We start from the raw sequence: 15,733 nt of genomic DNA on the forward strand, positions 1-15,733 counted from the left end.
GACTGGGTAGTCATGATTCTGACCACTGGACATACTGCTAACATGGACTTCTGTAAATGTCCCCTTGAAAAAAGTCTTGGGAGGAAGACCTCAGAGTGTTTGCTCACTCTGTTTCATCTTCAGGCTCCTTCTCCTAAGAAAATTAAAATAAAGACAACAGCCATGTAATGACTCATCGGCCTTGTTACCCGAAGGGACATTCTTCTTCTTCTAGTGTCGTAGAAGAGCACCAAAACAGCAAGCAGTTTGTTATCTTAAAAGACCAGGATTTAAGAGATGTAGCTTATGATTGTAGTGTGAAAAAAGCCGTTGGATCCCTGCATGACATGGACCAGGTCCTTTTACTTGTCTGGGTCTGAATTTCCATCCTGAAAACAAGGAGACCTTAATGTGTTTGAAATTGTCATACAGAATAGTTTTAAAGTTATTAGCTGGATATAAATCTTGACACTTTGGCCTGAGTTGCAATTGTTTTCTTTTGTTGTTGTTGTTGTTGTTGTTTGTTTTTTTGTTTGTTTGTTTTTTGTTTTATTTTTCAAGGATATATTTAGGTGAGTTTCTTTCTTAAGTTGATTAGTTTGTATTATTCTCAAATAAAAATTTTCCTTCACTAGCTAGCTGTATATATTAAGATAAAATTCACACAGAAAATGTGGAATAAATATTTGATTCTTTCCAAGTATCATGCATTGTAATATCAATGCCAAGAGAGCCTTGATTTATGCATAGAGTTGTTTGGTGGCAGTTTTTTCTTTGGAGTTGTGAGTAGCTGTCTCTTCTAGGTCACTGTGTTTTTATGCTAACAGATGCAAGCTGTACTTTGTTGGTGAAATTCAACTAAAATAAGGTATTTGCTGGAGTCAGTCTTGGTTCATTACTAATTTCAGAATTTCTGAATTCTGAATTTTAAAAAAGCTAATATTTTCATTAATCAAAGGACTGTCATCCTGTATAATCTTCATCTGGGCCATAAAAAATCTATTCAGACAAACTAGGTGGTCTCAGTGAGAGAAGAAAGTTTTTGTAAATAAAGAAATAACATCAGTGAGATATTGAAATGCTAGCTCAAAAATAGTGACTTTGTATTAAGAAATGCCATGAAAGGGGTGCCTGGGTGGTGCAGTCAGCTAAGCATACAGCTCAGGTCGTAATCTCACAGTTCATGAGTTCGAGCCCCTGCTTCAAGTGAGCAGGAGCCCCGCATTGGGCTCCTAAGTCTCTCTCCCTCCCTCCCTCTCTCCCTCTCTCTCTCTCTGCCCCTTGCTCACTCATGCTCTCTCTCAAGAAAAAGAAAAAAAAAAGAAACACGATGAAAAAGAGGATTGCCATATACATTCGGAAGTGATAAAACAAAATTGTTCCCATCATGTGTACTGTGTGGGCAAAATGTGTGTCAATTTGTTTGAAAATTGTATAGATACTAGAGGGAGGACATGTTTTTAGATATTTTAACAAAATTATTCTATTTATAGTTTTTGAAATATTAGTTTCTAATATATTAAATATTAGCTCCTATTTTGAAATAGAGCTACATAGTCTAAACATACTGTTCTATTATCAATAACCACTTGATTTTTATTAACTTCTCAAGAATATCTAGGTTAGCAACATCCTATACCTACACTTGGGTCAAGTAAGTGCAAATATCTAACAGAAATCAATAAAGAACACAACATATGGAACCATTACTTTTCCACTTACAGGTGATTATGTTCAGAAAAGAATGCAATAATTCCTTTAATGGTAACTCTACTTAAATTTCCATTTTCCATCTTTGTCTCTTGCCAGAAGCATAATAATTATTCCAAACCTGGGCTATGTAATAAATGTCTGGGAATAGTTTACTTGCTTGAGCTGTTTCTCATACTAAGACATAGAACATATGGTATCCCACCATCTGGGTCCTTTATATGTGACTTTTCCTACTTCTCCACCAGAGTTACCCCATGCTCTGAAATAAAATAATGCAAATAATAAGATATTATTTCACCTTTGGCTCAACCTATTATTCAAAGAGCCTAAGGAAGTCAGTTAAACTGTTCATTTTAAGTAGCATTGAAAAAAATGCTATGTTAGAAAATAATGCAGAAGTGCATTTGTATTTTAAATTTCTAAAACTATTACCAGAGTATTAGGAGTTTACAGCTTGATGGTAATCCTCCAACAAAAAAACAAGTAGAAGAGGATATTTAGGAATCAAATGATCACGTTTTAACCTGTAACCTGGAAGGGTGATGAAAGCTTATTAAGATTTTTTAAAAAGTAAAATACTAGCAGATGTGGGATATTGTACAAACTCAGTAGGCATCCACATAGAAAAGAACCATGACAATGTAAAGCTAAAAGGAGTTTCCTGAGGTTGTTTTTGTATTCAAGTAGGATGTACTCAGCCAAATTTGCCTAGAAATTTGGTCTGCCCAAACTGGATGTCTGATAAATAGGTCTAGAATGTGGAGATAAGTGGTCAACCTAGTGCATGCAAGTATGGCCTGGAAATTATAGAGAGAAGACATTCTAAGTTCTGAAATATACAACACTGTATATATTACATTATTACAATGTACTCTTGAAAATGAGAACACTGGTTCTTCTGGATACTTCTTTGTGTACTATGGTCCTGAAAATGGACTTTCTTGAGTTTCTCCCCTGACCCTCATTCCAGGTCCAGGCTGAACATGTCTATACCTAATCTACTAAGCAGATGATTTCCTTGAAATTATCCCCTGGTTTTTCCAGGCAACCTCCAGAGCTCTCACAGAGAGATATCACAATGAGTCTAACATTGTTCTTCATGAGTTTGCTATGACCTATAGAGCTCTCATGTGATCTGACCCCAGCCTCCTTCACCTAGCTCAACTGGAGACACTCTGTGTTACCCTCCAGCTATGCTGGATTTCAGTCAATCTCTAAAATACCACAAACTCTTTTCTGTTCTCATCCTTTCCCTCTGCCCAAAATGTTTCTCCCAAGTTCTTTGCATGTTCAAGTTGGTCTCATTCTTTAGATCTTGGCTTAAATCCAACTCTTCAGAGAAAACTCTCCTGAATACTAGGTAGAGTGCTTTTACTTCAGCTAGAAAGGAATCTGTCTCCATTAGGATATATAACAGCAACCCATTACTCTCTTGACTATGGCTTTTGTCACATGTGTACTGTTGGTTTTCCTCACTGGAATGTAAACTAGTCAGGGAGAAGTTCTGTCTTGTTCATTATTGCATCCCTAGTACCTAGTATAGCCTCTGAAACAAGGGAAGCCTCAGCATAATGTTGTTAAATAAGTTAATGAAGAGAAGATTTCACAGTGAAATGAAAAGATAAGAGAAGTAAATGGGAACAGTAAAGGACAGGAGAGAGAATAAGGGTGAGAGGTTGATTTTCTGTGGGTCGTTTTAAACCCTTAATTTTTCCCAGAACCTAAGCAGACAAGATGAGGTGACATAAGCATATCCCAGGATTCTTTAAGGATAGAACTAAGGGATTTGACTTAAGGAAGCAAAGTAAAGTAAGAGGAGAATGTCCAAAATGCCACAAAAATAAAAGTCATCAGATACTCTATAAGAACTAACTAAGCCTCTTGACTCACTCATAAACTGGTTACCTTAACCATCTACTCTGTTTATAAATTGGGAAACTCAGCTACAAGATTAAAACTTAAACACCTTAGGTGGGTTTACTCAAATGATTAATGAAAATCAAGGACAAAACTGGAACACAGTTTGTTAGAAGAAAGAAAAAGACAGTGAAAAGAATGCTTATTATATCCACATTATCAAACCTTCAGGAATGAGGTAAGATTAGAGGTGTACATATGAGAAGGTGAGTAAGAGCTCGAGCCAGAATATGGCTGAGATAACCCTGTGGTGATGTGTGCTGAGATCCCCTCAGTTACAGAACACCTACCATCAGCCTGTGGGTTGGTTCAGGAGTTCCATGACCTTCCGTGAAGCTATGTTGGTACAATGTACCAGTGAGAATGACTGTTTCCACTGCTACTGAGGATGGAACAGCTTTTTCCTGACGTCTATTAAATGCAACGTGGACTGTAAAACAACAGCAACAAAAAGAGAGTAGACAAAAGCATTTTCCTATAAGCACAGGGATCTCATTCGTCCCTGCCAAGGGCTCAAAGTCAGTCTGCACTGAGCAGCAGGCTGAAACCCGCTGAGCAGACAGCTGCCGCTGGCCTGGAGCCCACTGTGGACCTGAAAAGTATAAGCCCCACTCCATTCAGGGCTTAAAATAGAGCTGACTCATCACTTTGGACATACACAGCGTGTCAGCCTAGGGAGGGCTGAGATCATTGCTTGAGATGTCTAAGGTCGGGCAGGAATAGAGAGATGCCTTCAGAAGATATGTTAACCAAGCCACAAGCTATATTATTACTCCAGTTCACCAATTTGAATTATTGTCCTGTTCACTATGCAAAAGATGGATAGGTGGATTTTCCAAAATTATTTTTGCTTCCCCGCTGATTTCAGAAAGTTAAGGATGACTCTCCAGACCTAAAAATATTTCTAAAATAACACTTTCTAAAGAGATTGTAGAGACCTCCTAGACCAGTGTGTTTATGGTCCTAAATATCTAGGGGCATGAAGGACTCAAGGATCATTATCAGGAACCCCTCTATTTCTGTTCCCTTATGCCCCAAGGTGGTGGCAGGACTTCAAGAAATAGATTCCACACATATTTGTACAAACAAAATTTATCAACCAGAGAAACGATGAGACCATAGCTTTTAAAAATACCCAAATAATGTAATTACAAAGATTTTCTGGGATGTGGCTCCCAGAGATCCATCTTCCTTTTTGACAAAGGATACTTAAACACATATAATTATTCACCATATCCAAAGACTGCGTGTCATCAGAAACAATTTATGAAGCAGTAGGAGGTTGTATGTGGCAGTACATTAAACACTTCTCAAATAGATAAACAGTTGGGGTTTTTTTCATATGCAAGTAATTTAAGTTTTCTATTAGTCATCTCATGAACTTTAGAGGAAATTGGACACCATATAAATGATATGGAAGCACTAGAAGACACTGAAACACCAAATGAATATGTCTAAGAAACTAGATAACATTTTTATGATGTGTATTTTGTTATAGACTGTTTTTTGAAAATTGGCAAACTACTTCTGTTTTTAACAGAGGGATCCAGATGGACCAGAATGTTCCAAGTTCTTTCTATTTTTTTTTTATCATTTCATTTATTAAGTATTTGTTGACATCAACTATTTGCCAGGCACTGTGCTAAGAACTAGACGAATACAAATTTAAAAAAGACAAGACCCATGCCCCTGTGCAACTGGTTACCAGAGGAAGCAGGCTAATTTGCATATTTAATTATGTAATTCTGTCTATGAAAAGTGCCCCCACCCAAAGAAATAGGTGGCGTTAAAAGAACTTGTAACAGGATATCCTGACATGCTGGAAGATCAAATGAGGGTTCTTTGATGAAGTGACATTACTCTAATTTCTGAAGGGTATAGTTATTAGATAAAGAAGGAGAGGAAGAGCATTCCAGGCAAAGGAACAGCATGTGCAAAGGACTTGGGAATGAAAGAAGCTTAGCAAATTTAGCAAGTGAAAAGTGCCAAAACGTCTGGAACATCAAAAGCCAAAAGGGGAGTGATGACAGATGAAGGTAACCAGGATCTTGCTGACTTTTTATCTTAAAACTTTGGGATTTTAAAAATCGTTGGGAGGGTTTTGAAGTATTAGATACACTGGAATGCTACCATTAGAAATAGATTTTTTAAATCTTTTTTTTTTTTTTTGCTAGTTAAAGGAAATGAACTGACAAAGGAATAAAGGATGTATGTAGAGATGTATTCAGCAGCTATTGCAAAAGTGCAGAAGAGAGATAATTGTAGTATTGAATGTGAGTGCTAGTAGCGGTGGAAATGAAAAAATAGGTTACTCTGCATTAGAATGAAGAGAGTTTGATTTACCTGGCACACAGTGGGCTTCAATAAATATTTGTTGGACCAACGAATGATTAGTTGTGCATTTAGGAAGAGAGAAAAATCAAGGATACCTCTTACATGGGTCTAATTGAGAACTTTTTAAACATAAAGTTGTTCTCTGTTCAGTGTTGTCCACAGAACCAGCAGCATCAGCATCACCTGAGAGCTTATTAGAAACACAGAATCTTGAGACCACAAGGAATGGGGCCTTTAATGAGATCCCTAGGTGATTTGTATACACATTAAAGTTTAAGATGTGTTGCAAAGTGAGGCAGCCTTGGGGCTGAGAGACACACGCAGTTAAGAGAGCAGGATAGAATCAAAACCAAAAGGGGGAAATGCAGGGACGTATTTAAATTATACATGGATCAAGAATAATAAGCTATTAAAGATGGGCTTGAATACATAATTAGGTGAGACTCCTTACAAAAACTCATCACCCAAATAAGCAGGTTAAATTTTCAAATTCCAAAATGTGGTAAGACAATGCTAGTGATAACTATTTCTCTGCCTAATAATAAAAATAATAATAATAACTATGATAATAATAGTAAGATATAACAGTAAGACTTGTATTACTTGATGGTTTTTCAACTTCCTTTTATATACTCTTTCTTTTGGAAAAACTCTTAAGAGTATGGGAGGAAATGGCATTGTATTTTATGGTGTGTGTAAGAAAATGTTGAAATTCTTTACTCCCATGTATTTTAACAGAGGCTAACTTAAAAAACGAGATCAATACTGAAGCTATACACAATAACCTCATAAAATCTGTATGCCCTGTGTATAAGGCAAATCATGTTGGGCCATTTCTATAGAGTAAGCACAGAAATGCTGGAACAAAGAAGAAATGTGTATCCAGTATGGCTGTTGCTATGTCATTATGAATCTCAATAGGAAGAAAATGCCAGAAATAGTTCTAAGCTACACTCTAACTCAAAGTACCATGCAACCAAAATTACTAGGCTGCTCACCATTATGCACTAGATCAGTTCCATATACCCCCAAAGTATAGGAGGAGGTGGAGGGAAACCACAATATTTCACGTATCTTTAATATATTGCCAAAAAGAGATACGGTTCAATTGTGCTCAATGCGTCTTGAGGTTATGGAACATCATTCTTTTCTGAAGTTCCAGTTGGCAGTTGCTTTCCCTCACTCTCATCTGCTCCCTTGTGTTTATTTTATATTCATGCACGTGACAGCAGAGTTACCGAATCAGCCTGTGCGATCTTGCAACTATTGTTTTCAGAAAAATGCACATGACAGTTATTAGATCAACAATTGAATAACCGAAAGCAGTCACTTAATATTAATGTCATGTGTGTGTAACTTGAAGAGGGCACAGAGAGGAGCAGCAAGAATGTTGCAGGGCCTAAAAGTTTGAACTTGAGGGAAAAGGTGAAAAAGTGACTTGTTTGACCTTGACAACAATAGGCTGGGAGAGTAATCAGAAGCCTAAGAATATGGAGAAACAGGCTTGAAAGGAAGAGGTTCTAGGACTTGGTCAGCAGGGGAGCCGAGGGACACAGTGGAAATGAGTTTTAATGACCACAACGAAGTGGAAGATAAACATTTGAGCGATTAGAGAACCTAGTGTAGCATTGCTAATACCAAGCTTTGGGCTTTAGTGTTCCTGAATTTAAATCCTGGCTGTTCCAGATTAAAATAAAACTGACCAGAAAACTGTGGATGGAGGGAAGTTGTGCACTTCTGCTTTTGTAATTGTTTGGAAAGGGCTAGAGCATGAAACGTGGGAATCAGATTATTTCAATGTTCTTATGGTAGAAGATTGGAACACATAATGTTTGCCTCCGTATTGGTTTTGGCAATTACTTGGTAAATTCATTTTTTTCTGACTTAGTGCCCCCTCCCCTTTCTTGGGGCGCCTTCCCTGAGGTCACACCACCTGGGTTTGGGTCCTGTGTTGAAATATTTACCAGTTATTCATTCTCTTGAAGTCTCAAGTCTCATACTTGTAAAATAGAAATAATAATAGTACCTGGCTTGTATGTGTTTTAAAGGATTAAATGGAAGTTTTCAGACCAATTGGCACATCATAAACTTCCAATAAATGTAAGCTGTCTGCATTGTTATTCCTGGCCAGTGTAGAGCACTCCCTAAGGTCTATGAAGAAGTTGGAGATGAATCAGATAATGAACCTGAACTGGGAGAGCTTTTAGAATCAAGTAGAGGAAAGAAGGCATAGATTCAGATGGCCGTAATAAAGAGGAGTAAATCTGCCTCAAGAAAGACACAGGTAATAACCTGAGCATTTACAGAAGAGAACTGACTTTAAAGTGCGGAGGAGGAGAAAGAACATGAGGGCGCAGTTTGCGGGGACGGTGGTATTTGAGGTGGATTTAGAAATACAAAAAGAGTTCGACGGTCTGGAAATGAGTGTGTGGCAGGAGTGGTGGGAGTATCGTGGGGTAATGCATTCCTAGCTAAGAGAATATGACAGGCGTTCATTTTGCAAGGTTTTCAGATTCTAATGCTGACTTGAAGATTAGTTTCAACACATTTTTCCAGCCTAAGATATTCCAACTGTTGGCTAAATCTTCAGCAGTCAGTTGGCCACCCACACACCAGCCTCAAAAGCAGTGACATGTCAATTGCTAAGAACAACCATTTCAATGAAATACCATGGTCTTAGCATCACTACAACCCTCATGAGTTTTCATTGTTATTCCATTATGGAGTTTACTTCCAAATTTTATCGTTTAATCTTCCACATTGTGCAAGAACAGTAGTTTATTCATGATTGTTAAAAGGGAAGAAAAACCTCAAATATTCAAAACAACCTATTTGGATTCAAACCGAGTACAAAACTCACAGTGTATCTTTTTGGAACTAATGTTTTATTTCATACTTTGATTAAAATTAAAATGTAGAAAGTCATGAACATCAACAAATTAAAGATGCAAGAGAAGAATGGATTCATTTTCTGAGACACATAGAATTTATTGGGATTAAAATACTAGAGGGAAACATTCTTGGCAAAATATAGTCTAGATTTTCCTTCAGGCAGTTAGTTTGGAAACTTTGCATAGCTTTAAGGGACTGACTCCTAGACATAGTTTTGTTTTGTTTTGTTTTGTTTTGGTTGTTGTTGTTGTTTCTCACCTCCTGCTTATACATACAGTGTTTAAAAATTGGGGCTCCTGGGTGGCTCAGTCGGCTAAGTAGATGACTCTTGATTTTGGCTCAGTTCATGATCTCACAGTCCATGAGTTCAAGCCCTGCATCTGTCTCTGTGCTGACAGCACAGAGCCTGCTTGGGATCCTCCCTCTCCCTCTCTTTCTGCCCCTTCCCTGCTTGCACTCTCTTTCTTCCAAAGTAAATAAATAAACTTAAGAAAATTTTAATACACATATGTTAATATAAATTAAATCTGTCACATTTGTGCATTCTAATAAAAAGCTTACTTGTGTAGCATGGGGATTTAAATTCTTAACTCTATCAAGAAGGCTTTATTTTCTGAAACATTGCTGATTATTAGCCAGTCAGAATTAGGTACAAGAAGGGAAGGAGGGCATCAGTTCACAATTTGACACGTCATTCAGATTGAGAGAAAAACAAGCTATTAAAATTGTGCACACTGGGAAACACTGACAGCCTTAGCTGGGGTGTCCAAATGAATCAAATATGCGTCCCTGAGTCACATGGAATCGGCAAACAATTGAACTCAGGTTCTCAGTGAAACTGTTAACTTTGTCTATAAGCAACGGCACACTCCCTTTCTTTGGAATGAATTGAAGTTTCCTCTGAATTAGAGTATCACAAATTATTCAGAATTAAACCTACTGCATGATCACATTTCCTATGATAAAAATCAAATTTATCATTCCATCAGAACTGATAAGAATTGAATCTACCTGAATACAGAATCCCCTGATTGGTTTATATTTCTACTGATTTATAATACCCTCTCTCCTTTTTGTGACTGAGACACAATTTTATTTTGATTTTTTTAATAAAGGAAGATGTTCAAAGAATTGCTTAAGTAGGATAATGTACAGATTTATGAGGAAGAAAATGACTTGGGAAACACATTGTGTCATAAACATTAAAAACATACTTGTGTGAGGCTGAACTGTGTACTGTGGGCAAGGGAAGGTCTTGCTTTTATCTGGATGCCATATGAGCTGATAGTGAATGACTGTGGTATACGTAAGCATTTCTTCATACATTAAAAGTGATGGCTACATCTGAACTCACATTTTCTAAAGAAAACCACATTGAGAATCATCACATTGTAGCAGCATACTGAGGTTTATCTACCTTGGATGAGGACAAAACTCTTCACTGGGGATTTCATTTTATAAAAATATCAACGAATTCTAACTTCTAGGTCATGAGAAATGCCAAGCACTGAAAAAGGAATGTTTTGCATGTATATGTCAAACAGAAGACACAACATTATTTTCTTTTTTCATCGTCAACAGGAAGACAGTTATGATGTACAGTGGGGACAACTTGAACTTTAGAGTCTGAAATAGTTTGAACCCAGCTCTGCAACTTACAAGAATCTCTGAATTCCAGTTTCTTAAATGTCTAAGATAGAAATGATAATAATGCATATTTTGAAAGTTAATTGTGGATGCTAGATATGATCACTTGTATATCCAAGGTGGTTCTGGGTTTCACAAAACCATAAGCACTTTGGAGTCTCATTAATCATAACAATACAGAGGTACCTGGGTGGCTCAGTTGATTGAGCGTCTGGGTCATGATCTCATGGTTTTGTGCCTTTGGCCCTCTGTCGGGGTCTGCACTGACAGTGCAGAGCCTGCTTGGGATTCTCTGTGTCCTTCTCTCTCTCTGCCCCTCCCCTACTCTCTCTCTCTCTCTGTCTCTCTTAAAATAAATAAACTTAAAAAAATCATAACAATACAGATTTCAGCGGCTCTGGCCCAGCCCCTCATAAGGGAGGACGTGCAGTTTATCGAAGTCTCACCCAGTTACTTCTTCATGTCCCCAGAGAGATCGCCCCCAAATATTTAACACCCCAGAGCTTTCCTTCATCAGTATCCTCTGAGCCTAAAGCCTTTCCCATCAGTGCTGTGTATATACCAGGACAAGGTCTACACACGTGCTGAGAGTGCTGGCTTCTAGTGCTGCCCAAACAGGATGCTCCAAGATAGATGAGCCACTGCCTTTCCCTGAATCCTCACTGGACTGAAGCCAGGATGAGATCCACTCAGCAGTGTCTCACCATGTTACCTGCGCCCAAAAGCTGCCTGTGCTGCCCTGGTTTTCAGAATCACTCACAAAACCAGTTTCATCACCTTTTGCCTATGGCTTTGCTCTCCATAAGGCTCAAAGTGATGCACCCAGGCCATGAAAGGCCAGCTGTGTGACCATTCTGTACCTCAGTTTCCTTTTGTGTTAAATAAGTATTATACTAATATCTACCTATAGATATTGTCATAACCAAATACATTAATATATGCAGAGTGCCCATTGTGAGTAGTACATTAAGGGTCAATGGTTATTAGAACTTTTAGTATTCTCAAAATTGTTCTAGACTATAGACCCTGGGAACAAGAGGAAATTGTTGGAAGAGGTTAAAGGATGACTCAAACTATTTAATTTTATTTAACTGAAACATGAAAAGGAGATGTGACTTACACTATACCCCTGCTGGTATAGTTATTGCCAATCAGAAGGTGATAGTTTAAAAAAAAAAATCAGACTATTGTGGGAACATAGAGGAGAAATTAATTTGTTCTGGGGGTGCTTAAGGGAGAAGGGAGAGGATTCACGTCAGAGTTAGTGTGTCCAAGAGGTTTGGAAAAATTAGTGTGACTTTGAAAGAGAAGATGAGATGGTACAGCCAGACTGGCAGCAAGACATGACTATAGAAATAGCATGAACACCAAGCACACGCGAGAATGGTGAGGGCGCACAGAGTAACAGAAGAGGGGAAACAGTGAGTGCTCTAGCTTGAGAATAAGCTGGGATTTTAGGTGATATGGAATAGCATGCTTAAAAGTTTAGATGTCTTGTTAAGGGAAGGAAGAAACACCGAGTTTTTGTAAATAGAGCCCTTGACCATTTTAATATTTTTAAACAACACTCACTTTCAGACAGTATGTTCGAAAACCCTAAAGTTGATTTTTCATGTTCTAAATGTATGTTTGTACCCCATCTGGTATGTTACCTTTTGATGGTAGTGCTTGCTCACTGAATTCATGTCAGCATCTTAGCAAAGAAATTTAAACAAAATTGTAGTTTTATTGCCTTTCACTTCTTACTTTACAAGCAAATATTACCCCAAAAAAGTTCTGAGATTAGAGACAACGAGCAAAGATCTCATCAACTTAATAAACTTGAGATAAAGATGGGACTCATTAGGCTAAACCTAAGCTTATTGACTACATTCATAATTAGGAAGGAAAAAAACAAAGTGAAAGGACATGCATGATATGTTAGTTATAAAATTATAGCAACCCTTTCTAGAAGGTGAGCTGTAATTAGGAATTTGGGATGAATTTTTAGTCCTCTAGGGAGAGATTTTCCTTATAATACATAATTCCATTGGTGGCTTGCACATATTTGACTTTGGTAAATTTTCAAGAATATCATCATGTTAGAGAACAGTAGACTGTCTGAAGATATTGTTTTAGAATGTTAACTTGAGGGGCTCCTGGGTGGCTTAGTCAGTTAAGCATTGGACGTCGGCTCAAGTCATGATCTTGCAGTCTGCGTGGGGCTCTGTGCTGACAGCTCAGAGCCTGGAGCCTGCTTTGGATTCTGTTTCCCTCCCCCCCCCCCCCCCCAACCTCTCTTTGCCCATCCCCCACTTATGCTCTGTCTCGCTCTGTCTCTCAAAAATAAATAAATATATTTTTTAAAAAATTTAGGATGTTAACTTGAATAGCTATATGGCTAAGGGAAGAAACAACTTGGGTAAGGCCAGACAGAATCCTTTGTTAGAACCCAAATTAAAGATGGTGGAGATCTAAGGCAAAGGCAGAGAGAATGAAAAGAGATTTCACAACAGCTGCTCAAGGAGATAGAAAAGAGGGCCAGGAAGGATAACCTCCTGCCTTATCTCTCTCTAAAGCCCTGTACTGTTAAGGTTTAACTCATGACCATTGTCAAAGGAAAAATATTTAAAGGACCCATCTCCATTTTCACAGAGCAGGCAAAAAAGTGTACGCTTGGAGCTGAGAAAAAAGGAATTGCTAACCGGCACAATTAGTAATGAAAATCTAACAAAAAATATACAGTAACAATTATAATTTATTTTAAAACACTCCCTTTAAAATCAAGAACAGGACAAAGATTCTAGCTATTACTGCTTCTATGCAACAGTAGCTGGAGGATCTAGCCAGTACAATAAGACAGAAAAAGATACAAAGCATATTAGCATTGTAATCCAAGGGAAGAATTTTCTAGTGCTCTATTATGAGAATCATAATATAATAAATAATTATAAAATTAGAATTTGCAGAGATTTTAACCTAGGCTGCTAGACTAAGGGTTCATATTTTTAATTACCTTAACATGTCCTTTTAAGTAATATTCAAAGGCAATTCAGGCTTTAAATATTTGTCTGTGACACATTTTCAGACTCATGCTACTAAGGCTGGAGGAAATACTCTGAGTATTCTCCACAGATATAGAAGTTCAGAGGACCCTGACATGGCCCGGAAGCACCTCGTCTCCAGCGATGATACCTGTGAGACTGCGTGGCTGACGGCCGGGATAGGAGAAGGCCCAGTGCCCAAAATCTCGGTGGGCGATGCTTGAGTGTGGCCTGCACCATGGCCACCTCTGCTGCCTTCTCGGAGCATTTCGAGAAACTTTACCAGATCTTCCGCTGCCTCCATGAAGACCTGCAAGGGGTGCCAGAGCAGCTCCTGGGGACAGCAGGGGCAGAAGAAAAGAAAAAGCTGATCAGAGATTTTGATGAAAAGCAACAGGAAGCAAATGAAATGTTGGCAGAGATGGAAGAGGAACGACATTATGCACCTCTGTCTTTCTGTAACCCTATGATGTCTAAGCTTGGAACCTACTGGAAAGACCTTGCTATACTCCATCGGGAAGTGAGAAGCACACCTTTGACAGCCACACCTGGGGGCCGAGGAGACATGAAATATGGTACATACGCTGTAGAGAATGAGCATATGAATCAGCTACAGTCTCAAAGGGCATTGCTTCTGCAAGGCACTGACAGCCTGAACCAGGCCACCCAGAGTACTGAGTGTTCTTATTGGATTGCCACAGAGACTGACTAGATTGGCTCAGAAATCATAGAAGAGCTGGGTGAGCAATGTGATCCATTGGAACGTACTAAGAGTAGGTTTGTAAACACAAGTGAAAACTTGAGCGAAAGTCGAAAGATTCTCCGTTCAATGTCCAGAAAAGTGACAACCAACAAGCTGCTACTTTCCATCGTCATCTTACTGGACCTGACCATCCTAGTGGGTCTGGTTTATTGCAAGTTCTTTCACAGGCATTGAACTTCCTAGAGGGAAGGGTTTGTGGACCAGAACTTTGACCCTGTGAATGAATGGTGTTAGGGATGGGGAATAAGTGTAGTGCTGCTGTAAGGTAATGGTTCAAGGATGCACTGTGTAGCTAGACTGGGAGGAGGGAGGGAAGATGGAAAACCACCTAACTGTGAAGGAACAGCAACAAGACCAGTATGATATACCAAGGTAAAGAAAAAAAAAAGAAGAAGAAGTTCATTAATCCTCCATTAGTACACAAACACACACATAGATACAATGTCCACAAATATACAAATAAATATATCAAGGAAAGAACTTGGAAATCAGATTATAGTACCCAGGGGACCGTGGCCTGATTTTCATTTCATCTGGATATCTGATGCAGTGCTTATTTTTATGGTTGAGATATAATATGTAACTTAAACATCCAATGAATATTCACTGAACACTTCTCATGGGTCAGTCTTTAAGATGCTCTGAAAATAGCTATAAAAATATAGGCTAAATCCTTGCTCACTTCAACTTACATTCAAACTGGAAAAGCACTGTGAAGAAAGTAAAACAATCATACACTAAGAGTGTCTTGGTGAACTTAGCAAAAGTCTTTCCTCCAACAAAACAACTCATTATATATTGGAGTGCTATCATCAGTCTCATGAGTTTACATTCTGGTTACAAAGCTAAATTTGATAAAGCATCCCTTACCCAAATTAACATTCCAGTTCATCACTTTCAAGATTATGCAATGCCTAATGGGATCTTGAATAAGCATGCTTTGATTGGTAGGCTTGGCCCACCACTTATAAGCTGTTTATGAGAACTATAAAATAACAATGATAATACATATCTCAGTACATATCATAATGTATAATCTCATAAGGTAGTCATAAGAATTAAATGAAACACCACATTTAAAGTACTGAGTGCAGTTGCTAGAAGATAGTATTCAATAATTATAAATGATAATAGTGATTACTTTTATTTTTATTAAAAGTCATACAACTTGAATCACAAGAAGCCATACAACTTATCCTATCAAAAACATGTAGCCAATCCAATGCCATAACTATCTGATATTCACTGAGCTGGGTGAATGAATTTGTTGGTCTACATCCAATTACGATCTAAAGGAATCTTCTGTTTAAAAAATCATTAAAGCTAGGGAAACAGAGTTCTACATGTTTCTCACCATTGGGTATAGGCTGTCCAGATTTAGTGGAAATGCATTTGTGGGCAAGTTTACATAGAACTGTAGTTTAAATTTACACTAAACTATATTTTTCCACACTACCATGACAAA

At 38.0% G+C, this 15,733-nt stretch overlaps 1 protein-coding gene across 1 annotated transcript; it reads left to right on the plus strand.

Moving 5' to 3' along the window:
* The first annotated feature begins 13,289 nt into the window (after positions 1 to 13,289).
* On the plus strand, positions 13,290 to 14,732 carry LOC125924761 (vesicle transport through interaction with t-SNAREs homolog 1B-like). Its single transcript, XM_049633529.1, has one exon. It carries the CDS (start codon positions 13,744 to 13,746, stop codon positions 14,215 to 14,217), a length of 474 nt encoding a protein of 157 aa, XP_049489486.1. The 5' UTR covers positions 13,290 to 13,743; the 3' UTR covers positions 14,218 to 14,732.
* The last annotated feature ends 1,001 nt before the right edge of the window (positions 14,733 to 15,733 follow it).

The sequence above is a fragment of the Panthera uncia genome, chromosome F2, assembly GCF_023721935.1.
Source record: "Panthera uncia isolate 11264 chromosome F2, Puncia_PCG_1.0, whole genome shotgun sequence".
Taxonomy (NCBI): Eukaryota; Metazoa; Chordata; class Mammalia; order Carnivora; family Felidae; genus Panthera; species Panthera uncia.

Excerpts from the sequence above, each read along its gene's own strand:
- LOC125924761 (XM_049633529.1), top strand. The coding sequence starts at position 13,744 with ATGGCCACCTCTGCTGCCTTCTCGGAGCATTTCGAGAAACTTTACCAG.